We start from the raw sequence: 12,734 nt of genomic DNA, 5'->3' as shown, positions 1-12,734 counted from the left end.
ATAAAGCGATTCAGACTGGTTTGATTACTTTGCTGATTAGACTGCACATTGCATAATCATGCAGGGGGTTTCTGTGATTGGTATTTAAACTAAGTATCTATGAAACTTACGCACTAGGTGGAATATGTAGCGTAGGTGTGAAACATTAAGGCACTTAAAACCAGCTTCTGAAACTGCAATACGCAGTACTTTAAAATGGCCAAACTAGTAACACTTAAAGGGGAATTAATTAGGGTATGAAAGAGAAAAGGTTATGTTAACTCATTATAGTCTAGTCCAGAACAAAAGTTACTGTTGTAACTTATGCAAACTCCAGTTTACCTTTCCCGCGGTTTCAAGCAGCCAGTGTTCCCGGATCATGAAAAGGAACAATTCCGCCTGCTGGAAAAATACACATCCCCACAAACAAAAACAAAAGCCTTGGATAAAGGGTTTGGCAGGTGAAACATTTAAACAGTGACATTATTAGTTACAGCTAAAATTCACATAGGTAGAGAATACGGTATTTAAGTTCCACCTGAACCCTCCAAGTAACACATACACCTCCTGCAAAAACAAATCCCTTTGTCGATGCCGTTTTCACCCAGTGAACTGGTTACACCCTGGCCTTGAACAAAGCCCCCCTACTTCATTAACTCTCAATCCTATTTTAATGCTCAAGAGATACATCTTCAGCAAGCTCCACTTTTGACTTCCCCTTATTTTGCTTCAACCTTACCTTACCTCTGAAGCATCCGGGGCCATACCTTACACAAAAAGAATGAACCAGAACTAATTGGTATTCTATTAACTCCCCAAACACACACAGTGATGTATTTAATTGGCTACACATGCTGTGTCAGGTTGGGTCTGGCGGGATCAGCCAGAGAGGAAAGTGCCTTTGTGTCGGTGTAATCAAGATAAAGGAGGTAAAATAAAAGGTGTTTATGGGGCAAAAGTGGACATGGAACAATAGTATCTGCAGAGCTAGCACAGAATAGCCTTTTTTGTATCACGACACCAAAAATTATTCTGAACTCAACACAACCAGCCCGTGAGAAATTCTGCCATATCAGACATCTTGGTCCTTGTCCAAATACTCTGAAGCAAGCAAATAGCTACGACTTGGACGTAACATTTCTTGCGAAGTAACAGCCACTCAGCTTCACACACATGCAGATTTACTCTTACATACGTCTGGAGCCATCAAACACAAAACTAACACAAGTCAGCTTAGCAGAATTGCTAAGTGACTAACAGGCTCTAACAACATGCAGAAAGTCAATGTGAAGCGGTCAACAAGCCCCCCAGTTTCCCTTTGGAAAACACTAGCTGAAGTCTAACCTCTAGCCAGCCCCTGGTAACAATGAATCACCATCTGGCTGTAATCCTGAGACATGGGAAAGTTTGGGTTTTTTTAAACAGGTTTGATGGGAGTTCTAGAATATGAACAATCATGAGTGCCTGAATCAGTTCTCACACACCACCCAATTACTATTTCAGAAAAAGAAAAAAAAAAAAAAAAAAATCTGTTTAGAATTAGAAGTGTGACAGTTCCTGGCAACAGAAAATTTGGTTTTCTTGACAGGAACAGCATTTTGGGGAACAGAGGATTCTAGTATTACACAGCAGCGCTGATCTATATAGTACTGCCTGTAATATTCACAGGAGACCAGGGACTGCTTGCAGGCCTAAAGAACACGGGAAGAAATGTCAGCTTCACCTCCAAAAAGAAAGGCACAACATTATTAAGTGTGAACAAATGAAATACTGTGGAAAATACTGCAATATTGAAGTTAAGCAGACACTCACTCAAACTCCTAATTTCTACACAAAGAAAAAAGGCACACATCAAAACGGGATCATATGCAGAATGTGTTTTATTAAAAATGCAATTGTACATAACATTTTATCAGTTTTATCGTATGAAACCGAAATGATGGACCACCAACGTGCACGTTGGCTACATGCACGATCTGTACCAAACCACACAGAACTCTGACAAGGGCACCTACCGAGACAGGATCTCACACAGCCCAAACCTCTCGGTTCCTTTGGGAGGGGAAGGTGATGCTCCCTGCCTAGCTGGCCTGGCAGAGCTCAAGCTGGCACACTGCTGCACCCTGAGCCCCCCTGTGCAAGGAACAGCACTTGGGTCAAACGAACAGCCTCGTCCCAGCCCCTCCTTCCTGCCACACTGCCATCCTCGCCTTCTTCCCCAGAGCTCCTCTATTCCCTACTCCTTCCTCTTCATTCTGGGGATTCAAAACTGCCCTCGCTGGCCCCCCAAGTCCTAAGGTTTTCACGCCAGCAAGTCCTTAAGGCTCCACACCAGCTCCCCTAATGCATCAGCAGAGGAAGAGCTTGGCTTGGCTTAGTCCAAATAGCAGCGAACGAATCAAAACATCTCAGAGAAGCGAGCTATGAACAGCTGCAATCACAAAGGAAGGGTGAGGAAACCCAAAAGACCCGCTCCACATCCTCTCCCCATGCCCTTCTTCAGCTCTGCCTCCTGCAAAAGTGCTTTGCGCTCAGCTCACCAGCAGCAGCCAAAACGCAAAGTTGCCTTTAATTTTTGTCTGTTACAGAGGAAGTTTTCAAGACGAAGGGACTGACCTTGAGAAGTATCTGGGCTGTTAAGAGAGCACATTCCATTACCTACACTGTTTTAGTCGCTTTGACTCACCAGAGCACTACAAGTGAAGCTGGGAGTCACTAAGTTAAATACCTTTGGTTAGCTGCTGACATCCTGTCCTACGTCTTGAGGTGCACGCTATAGCAGCAGTCCTGACCTCACACTTCTGAAGAATTTCAACTGAATATGCTTGAGAGCAGGATAGTGGTAGTATCTGCGTAGCCATTACTCAAATTGCCCCATCAAGAATTTGCCTCCTCCTGCAGCTAATCTGGAGCCTTTATTAGAAAAGGATTAACTAAAATTAACTGAAGTTATTAGCAGGATTGCTGTCATATTTTAGTAACAAGCAGAAGCATGCACACCATCTCAATTTGGAGATCATAAAATTCTCCAAGAGCACACTGAGCCAAGCACTATGCAAGGTCACCTTATATTCCAGAACTGAAGGATGCTAAAGGAGGGAGAGCTAAGTGCTCTACCCTGCATTATGCAGCCAGTGCAGGAGAAAGGCAAATGGAAACGGGACTCCCACTCTTTATGCCCTGCACTAACCTCTAAACTACTTCAGGGTAAGCAGACTTCCAATGCTTTTCTGTTGAAGTGCCTTAGGGCACAAGAAAGCAGTATGAGAATGCATGTTTGCTCCTTTTACTGCAGACATTTCTTCCATTCTGTTGTGCGATATTCAAACCCTTTGAAGCTTGATCGATTTTAATGACACCCAAAGGCTGACACGAGTGTAACAATTGCATTTTTGAACATAATACAGAAGCCACAGTGTTATTTACCATGGTTTAAAGACTTTCCTTCTTTTGCACTTCAGGGCAAAAATTTATAATACACTTTCATGTATCTACTACGAAACAAACTGCAGGTTACGTTAGTTTTTACACTGTTTCTTTGGAGAACATACTGTATCGGCTGTAAAGCAAGACCACTAGTCAGGTACTTCAAATATAATGTCTGAAAGACAGTAAAATAAAAAATAATTCATAAGAAAAAAAAGCACAAGAACATCCATGATTTTATTACAAAAACACCCAGCAACTGTATTTAACACAAAACCAGTAACTGAGAGTCTCTTTATTTTTCTTTCAGTGTACATGCTCATTATTATTCCATTTAATTTACAGAAGGGCTATGTAAAATGAAATTAAAATTAGAGAGGGAACAAAAGGAAGGTTGAGGCATAGAATTTTCTTAGCAAGCAATGATCACAGGAGACAGCACAGATTGAACAGGGATTCAACAGGAGTGACACCTAGGGATAAAGGTAAACAGTAACTTTTTCCTTATCCATTAGATTCTCCATGGGGCTTTTTTTGTTTGTTTTAGCAAAACAGTTTAGAGTGTCACAGTATACAGGAAGACTAAATGGCAAAGAACGTCTCACACACACACACCACATTTATCCCTGCTACTGGTCCAGGATCCAAAACTTCAGTTAACATTCGATTTCCTCTCTCTCATTCATTGATAAACTATACAGGATTACACTGTACATGGAGTTAAAATTACAAAAATGTCATATTTACAAAATCTGTACACACATAGTAAAACTCACAAAATCGTCATCTATGTATCACAAGTTGCTACACCAAAATATTAAAAATGGGATAAAATTATACATTTCTCTTGTCCATTTTTAAAAAGGGTTCAATATTTCAAAGACAGACCACCTATTTCCCCCAAATAAGACCGGTAAGAGAACTAGAAACCTAAAGTATCCTCCTGGGATAAAATGTCACGAGCAGCATCTCCCAACTAGAAAGAAGCCTATATCCTGTCTGCTGGGGTGGGGTGTGCAGTTAGCATATATGTACAGAAATGGTGAAACTACAATAAGGATGTCTTTGGCTAAACCTTTGGCATAAATTAAAATCATACATCAAAAAGTTACAGAAAAGGTTTTCTTGGTGATGGCAGAGCTCGGGAATTTCTTTCTGAGATACCATTATATACAGCTTTTCTTTCTCTAAGGAAACAGAGTAGGAAGTAAAGGATTTTGGAACAGAGGCAAATGAGGCAATGCTATTTCTTCGTTAAATTTTTCACTAGTATGAAAAATTGTATCAAATCTTTTCACTAAAACATAATTCAATCATAGAAATAACCTCTTCCAGATTTTTTCTTTTTGAAACTGTGTATGAAAAAAAAATTAGTAAACCAGCCACAGCAGAAAAAAAATTGTTTCAGCATATCAAGTACATATTAGTGCAGGAAGGTGGATAAATTTGATCCACTGTATAAATAAGCTTTATGCGCAGCGTACATTAAATAACCATCACACCCCACTCACACCCAGTACACAGATGCTCCTCAGTGAAGATAAACGTTTATCAAGTAATTAAAGTGTATGTAGTGCAAATGTTACAACCAAGTATTATGCACATGCTACTTGCTTGGTTTAAAGTTACACAAAGATGTGGTGCCTGAAATCATGGACATATATACATCCTTGTCACACTTGGTACAATGTCCTAAGCCACAGAAATACCGATGTGTTTATATCTATATATATACACACACACGTTTTCTTAAAATGTGACCACCACATCAATACAGTAACACAAACAGACTAAAATCAATACCTGCTTCCAGATGCTCCAAGGCTCAGAAAGTTTGTGCTTCTAACTCTTGCAGTCATTACGTGCCCCTCTTCCATTTCTCCCTTCTGCCAGTTGAGAAGGGAGGACAGTCTCTTCAGGTCTGTGCTGCATAGGATGAGGGCAACGGAGAAGAATAAACGACGGCACAGGCACCTAAGCTGCTTTCCTCCATCAACAGTTCCATGCCCCATGATGAAGGGTTGAGAGAATTTTCCCTCCACACCGCTCCCGGGTGGAAAGGCTTATTGAAAAAAAAAAAATCGTAACGTGCTTTCCGTATTATAAGTGGCAGCAAATCAAGGCACGCTGTACTAATTTCGTAGCATTGAGATTAGCTGACTTTGCAGGGGATGCTCACTGGGGAAGGTCTGATGTTCTCAACTGGCTGCTGGGCCGTGTTGGGCCATACAGAGTAACAGAAGCTATGTGATTATTCTGCATCACCTGCAAAAGGATGGCAGGGAAAAAGCGAAGAATCATACATCAAACAAACTCAGAAGAGTGAAAATGGCAAATATGAAATTGATCTGTCTGAAAAAAGAAATCCCAACAACAAAGGAAAGCAATAAGTTCTTGGCTAGTTCCTAAAAATGGTCTCTAGATTTCCATGACACATTTAAACACCAGCATGCTCCACCACTACTCAGAGCTCAGTGCACACATCTCCTACTAGTATGAGTTCTGGGTGACAAACTTGGAAGTGCCACCTTCAACATGCAAATGTACAACCTCAGAGGAGAGATTGGAAAGTTGCCCATATCTGCCAATAAGCTCTAAAAATACAGCCACTTCCAAGTGCTGGCTTTTCTTGAAATGGGAAATAATAAGCCAGTTGTAATAATAGCAAACTCCTCATCTTCTTTTGCCCAGACAAGTACGAACATTTTTCTCCTAACCTCAAAGATCATTCGTTGCAGTCCAAAGCAAAAGGTTGACCCAAATGGGTTAGTGTTGTTCGGAGATGATGACCTGAACAGATAAGAGGGGAAAAAAAAAAAAAACAAAAGCAAAAAAGGATGTGTGAGGATCAGGAACTTCTCAGGGAAGAATAACCACTCAGTAATATAAGGTAAATTATGGCATCTTTATCATGGCTTTCATCAAAAGAAAGTAAATCTACATTATGCAACACCACTGCTAGATTCCAAGTGAGCCAGAGGATACCTCTGTTTAATGTCACAGAGCCATTGTTAATATTCAGGGAGAAAGTAACCAAAAAGTTACTAATGACCTCTACAGGAAAACTCTCTTTCACTGAACTCAAACAGGAAGAACTCTGAAAATAAACAGATACATAGGAAGAGAGAAGCACCATGTAATTTATTATGAGTTTTGTGCAAGATCCTTTCCCACTCCTCAGTCTACTTTACGACTCAGCCTCCACCATACGTACTTACTATATGCTGTCTATTAAGCCACTTGTTTTATTGTGTTAAAAAAAATTACACGGTAAGATACTGAAATAGAATAATCCAAATTTCATTAAACAGTATTTTTGAAGATTAATGTATCACTGGTCCTTCAGTTATTTCCGATATTTTTGGATCATATATATGACAATGGCAGACTCCTGCTGACTGCAATGGATTTCAGATTACAGCCAAAAAAACCCCTAGAAAATATTTACCTTTTGGCCTTTCTTGTAACTGGTCAGTTTCTCAAATTGCATGTCTGAGACATTTGAGATGTGCTCAGTAAAGCAAACTCTGGTTGAACTACTTTCTACAACACCGATGAAAAACAGAAGGGCTCTATGTAGTCACTATTTCACCTCAGCTTTACTTTACATGGGTTCTGCTCTAACGATCTCATTGGCATAAATCAGGAGTAAAGAGGAACAAAGAGCACAACGATTTAGGGGGGAAATAAAATTTAAAAAAAAGAAAAAATCAAACTCAAAATCACATGAAAGCCTGATGAAAATACCTTGTTTGGTATATCTGAAATTGCTACAGTATTTTCACAGTACTTGTGACTTACACTTGTCCTGAGATAAATCATAGTTTCATGTCATAGAATGATAACTCTGCAAACAGATAACGCCTATTTAACCCAACACCCAGCTCAATCCCTGTAGAAACACAGCAAATGTAAGGACTCTTCTGTCTTCAGTCAGCCTGAAAGAACTGTAGAACAACCGTCTATGTTCATAAAAGCAAATCTTCTTCAAACAGACTGCTATCACATATACTAGGCACTGTACTGTATGATGTCAAGTTGCTGAAATGTATGTGACTAGTTTAAAAAATCTACACTATTTATTACACAAAGAGAGAGACTTCTGTATATGCCGCTTAGCTCTTCTCTGGATTTTACAGTTCAAGGAATTTTGGAAATGTTTTCATTCTGCATGTCAGCCTATTTCCTCTGAGAGCAGCTATCTAGTCTTGTTAGTGGCCCAAAAGTCTGAAACTGTAACAGCAAAGCAGCCCAAAAGTAACTAGTGCGATAAACACCCTTCCTCTGCCTAAACTCATCCTCTGTCATCAGCTCAATCCCTGCCAAGCAAGACAAAGAGATATCTTTACCTGTGAAGTACCACTGGCTTCTCTACAGGGTGCCCCAGAAGGTCCTGAATACTGTCCCACTGTAAATATATCAAAGTATATCAAAGACTTTGTGTTAAAATGAGGCACAGGAAAACTTTTTTTTTCTAGGAAGTCTCGTGTACATTTTTGTTTGTGACATGTTCATTTGTCAAATAACACAGAGGTTGCATTTACAAAAGTGTTTTGTGACTGGAGCCATATTCAGTAATGGAAACTATCCACTATTAGAGCTAGAAAATTCTCTCAGGGTTTATTCTCATTTTTGTCTCAAAATAGCTTTGAATTAGAATTATTAATATAAAAAATTCTATGGGTCTTATGGGTAAAGTGTAGCTGGAAAGTCTTGTAGCATTTCAGAGAAAAAAGCAGCTGTAGGAAACCTCAGCAAAATATCCTCTTACATAACTTTGCAGAGGGAAAAATAGCATCACTGCTACCTCTCCCAAAAGCCTTTCCTTGATTGAAGCGACAAGTTTGGAAAAGAAGAGGAAAGCCGCACTACTTAATGATTGGGAATGTCCAGCACTTCTTATCGCTCTAAGCAGACCTAATAAGAAATTGCAGTTTCACACACAAGACTGAAATAAGTCAAAGCACTGAAGGATGTAAGCAATTCAAATCAAAAAGCAAAAAATGGCAACTTCCAGGTTGCTGACTCCAATTTTTTCTTCCCTGTATGGGACTCAAAATTCACTAAGCAAAGCCTTTATTTAGCACCCCAGGAGCCAAGAGAGCAGCACTGACCCTGGCTGAATGTTAACTGTAGAGCCACTGCTGAACACAATTTTTGAGAAGTTTTTCAACTTAACGTAGCTCTCAAACATGCATCAGCAACTGCCCAGTTGGAAATCTCAGTTAGGTGGTAAGGCTATACAGTTTTCAAGGAGTTCACTGTCATCAGGAGGCGTCACACAGGCAGTGACATTTTTGTATGGCCTGCTGCTGCCTGAGAAGTGTCCCATTACTGGCACCCTTCAGAAGAAAGTGGAAGGGAACTGGACCCTCTTGGTCAAATACCACATGTCTTCAAAAGCTATGTTAAGTAGAAAAGCTCTGAAAATTTTGTTTAGAAGTATCTCTTCCAGCTAACATTCAGCCACCACTGCTATTGCTTTCCCCCATCACTTATTTTACTGTTCTATTTCTACCTGCAGCTATCTGTCCTGGCTTCGGCTGGGATAGAGTTAACTTTCTTCCTAGTAGCTGGTACAGTGTTATGTTTCTGTTCGGTATGAGAAGAATGTTGATACCATACTGAGGTTTTCAGTTGTTCCTAAATAACATTTAGACTTAGTCAAGGATTTTTCAGCTTCTCATGCCCAGCCAGCAAGAAGGGTGGAGGGGCACAAGAAGTTGGGAGGGGACACAGCCAAGGCAGCTGACCCAAAGCGGCCAAAGGAATATTCCATACCACATGACATCATGCCCAGTATATAAAGTGGGGGGAGTTGGGCTGGGGGAAATCGCTGCTTGGGAACTAACTGGGCGCTGTTTGGCGAGTGGTGAGCAATTGCATTGTGCATCACTTGTTTTGTATATTCCAATTCTTTTACTATTATTATAGCCATTATATTATTGTTATTATCATTATGAGTTTCTTCCTTTGTTTTATTAAACTGTTCTTATCCCAACCCAAGAGTTTTGCCTTTTTTTTCCAATTCTCTTCCCCATCTCACTGGCTGGGGGGAAAGTGAGTGAGTGGCTGTTGCGGTACTTGGTTGCTGGCTGAGGTTAAACCATGACACTATTTTAAACGCAAAGCATGCAATAAGCATCAAGTGTGCTATTATGAATGCCTTCAATCCTTAACACAACAAAAATGTTTAAACCACAAAACATACGTTAACTTTTGGCCTTCAACTTTTCTATTTTAAAACAACACGATACAACTGCTATTATTTCTTCAAAGCATATTACAAATTCAGCATAGATCATTTAGACGGTTTAAGAAAAGAAGGAAAACATTCAGTTCTGCACAGACTTACCTTGCTATATGTTGTACATGTTTCTGTCTGTGAATCAGCACTATCTATGAAAGAAAAACAGAAAAGCATTTATAAGCTTATACTTGAACCTATATAATCCCATATTTTGGGAGGTTAGTTCAGATAGCAGGAGACATACAAGCATTAGATCAGTTCATATACAAATTTGCCAGTGTTTACTAGCAACCAGAATTGTCAACATTGACTAAATGCCAGTTAAGGTGATTAAACAAACCTGCCTATTTACAGCAAGTTCCAAGTTCTAACACTATACATGTTTAAGCTGTAATCTTACATAGAAGAATGCCAGAGTAAAAGAAACATATCTTTGCACTGTTAACATGCCTAGCACAGCCACTCATTGAGATAACGTGATGTGCCACTCCTCAAGTCCAAACACTCCACTGCACTTGAAAAGGCGGCTGGCTAAAACTGACAGCTTGAGACTCAGGAGTTGGCAGGCTTGAAATCAGCTAAAATGCCACTCTTTCAAAAACACATATAGCGAAGAGGTTGGGAATTGCAGTCCACCTAGTAAATAATAGAAAAAGCTACAGGCAAGGACAGCATTGCATTTACGCTTACAGTCTTATAAAGAAATTGTTTGCTGGTGGTTTCAAGCAGTGTTTCAGACATACATTTGGGGACTTCTGAGTACTGAAAGCACCTTCCTGGAGCATTGGGAATGGACCTAGACACTAAATAAGTAAAACATAGCAAATAGTCTTTAATTTGATTGAAAGCTCCTCTGTATTTTTCACCTGCTAAATAAACATGCTCTCTTCATGTTGAAAAAAGAGTTCAGTGCCTGTTCAACTTCAACTCTGGCTCTCAATTTATTGTCTGACATTGAACTACAGAAGGGAGTTAATAAAGCTGCATCAGACACTGCCACCAGATGGAAGAAGATGTGCTCTTCATAAATTTTATAACATTTGTTTACAATTTGTTACATGTCCTGAACATAAGCTAGAGACCAGAAAGGTGAGCTAAAAAAACCCCAAAATCCCAAGACACATTCCGAAGAGATTCATGGTATTACTTGAGGTGAATAAAAATCAGAAATTAATGCCTTTGAAGTACTGCACAATAACCTCATGGAAAATCATTTAAAAAGTGAGAACTTACATGCTTATTCTCTTGGCTGAAGTACAAATCAACTTTCATATAAGCTAGCATATACAGACATTGTTTTTCCGGATTTTTATTCCTCTAAGTGCTCAAACTGCTGTGACAGCCACAGGAGAATTGCACTTTACACAGGAAAGTGCTTTCAGTGAAAACCAATCAGAATGAAGAAGGCATCCCTGGCCAAAACCTAGCCAGCACCCACCATTCCCTGGATAATCAAAATACACACTTTCCCAGTACACCTGTTAATTCTTGTATTAAAGAAGTCTACCTCGATCCCTATGATCTTCAATCAAACAAGGTTCCCCATACTTTGTGGGGATGACTGACTTACACAGAGCTGGGCACATCTTAGTATCTTGTGGAATCAGTACTACTGATTATATATATTTTTTTCAAGCAGAGATTTTCAAGTGAACACAACACACATACTTTGTCTATAGCACATAAAGCCAACATATTCCAGATGTTTGTTTTCATTCCCAGCTAAACCAGTTTATACTAATACCATGAATAAAGCTTTCAAGAGTGAGCTCAGTGTTAAAAAGTTCAACAGTGGATTGGACAGACCAGCTCAGACTAACACTGCCTTACAGATTTTGAACCTCCAGGTACAAGGTAATTGATTTTAGCAGAGTGGCAGCATTACAGAAAACTAGTGATGTTGCAGCTAAATATTTGTATGATCCAAGTAAGTAAACAAGGTAGCGTAAGTAAAATCAGAGAACTGCTAACATGTCCAGAAGTATCTTTTTCACTTAAATAAAAACCTAACCCCCAAATTTCTCCTCTGTCTCAATGACTTTCACTTTTAGCATCCTCTGATAATGAAGGATGCTTTAGAAATGAAAACTGATCATGCCTCTGCTTTGAGCATTTTGTGGTACATGCCCCCTGAAGCAGGACAACGGATGAACTACTCACCTCGCTTAATGACTAGCGGAATCTTAAATTCACAGCGATGGTAACTAGAAAGTACAAATCGTAAAGCTATTAGAAAACAGAAAAGCCAACATAAACTGCATAGCACAAACTTAGGGCTCTTAACCAGTTTAATGAAAAGTCACATGAATAATAAAATGAAAATAAGAGTCTCAATGCTAACAGATTAAGAAGAGTTCTCATTTCTATTTTCTAGATCAGAAAAGGCGGCAGCCTGGGAATGCCCTAACACAATTTTCTAGAGGACACAAAAGATCCTTCAGCACAAATTACTCTGCTGTTACACAGAGTGGATGGAGAAATATTCAGCTTAGAAACAGTATTATAGAGTTCTCTCACTAACACTAACTGCTTTAATCAGACAACCACTCACCACTTTAACTCATATTCCTCCTCTAAAGAGTTTACATTTTAAAAGTATTGAAAATATGTTCAGAAGCATGAGAGAATTTTCTTTTTTTAAGATCACTAACTGAAATAGTGTCAGGAAGAAAACAGCAGCCTACCTGCCAGTAAATGGACACTTGCTAATACGAAGTTTGCCTCTAGCAAGACAGTTTGCACATTATAGCTAGAACAATCTTACCTCATTTACTGCTTTAAGACATACTTGACAATATAAAGGCATTTAAAACTAAAAATAAAATAATAAAAAAAATGTGCTAATAATGATGGCTGAAACGTCCACAGATTACCAGATACACCAAAGACACTTGGAAAAAATACTGGAATTCTATAAGGGGAACATAAGATTTCCTTTTCAGGTGTTTTAAAATACTCTTTAAGAGATCATCTCTTCACACTCACATGTTAAAGTTGTAATGACCAGGATAATTTGTATGCAGGACAAATTTCTTCACCTTGTGAGTGTTTGCATCAAAGAGAATATCCTGTTGAAGAA

The 12,734-nt window shown here is 39.2% G+C and overlaps 1 protein-coding gene across 3 annotated transcripts in view; it reads right to left on the bottom strand.

Moving 5' to 3' along the window:
* Nucleotides 1-3,260: 3,260 nt before the first annotated feature.
* The window catches only part of PHAF1 (phagosome assembly factor 1), a 36,941-nt gene continuing 27,467 nt past the window's right edge, over nt 3,261-12,734 (bottom strand). The window contains exons 11-17 of one of the 3 annotated variants that reach the window (XR_007506613.1): nt 12,641-12,723; nt 11,816-11,859; nt 9,761-9,804; nt 7,755-7,813; nt 6,123-6,195; nt 5,209-5,670; nt 3,261-3,580 (exon numbers count right to left, since the gene is read on the bottom strand). Coding sequence is in view for 1 of the 3 variants with exons in the window: in XM_049804373.1 (XP_049660330.1) it covers nt 5,581-5,670; nt 6,123-6,195; nt 7,755-7,813; nt 9,761-9,804; nt 11,816-11,859; nt 12,641-12,723 (393 nt within the window). In the remaining 2 variants the exon portion in view is untranslated. Of the gene's footprint in view, nt 3,581-3,623; nt 5,671-6,122; nt 6,196-7,754; nt 7,814-9,760; nt 9,805-11,815; nt 11,860-12,640; nt 12,724-12,734 lie in introns of those variants that run through there. The other 2 variants (XR_007506612.1, XM_049804373.1) reach the window with 2 other exon arrangements.

Source organism: Accipiter gentilis, chromosome 7 (assembly GCF_929443795.1).
Source record: "Accipiter gentilis chromosome 7, bAccGen1.1, whole genome shotgun sequence".
Taxonomy (NCBI): domain Eukaryota; kingdom Metazoa; phylum Chordata; class Aves; order Accipitriformes; family Accipitridae; genus Astur; species Astur gentilis.
Note: the sequence above shows the minus strand (reverse complement) of the source record. Positions and strands in the feature narration are given on the sequence as shown.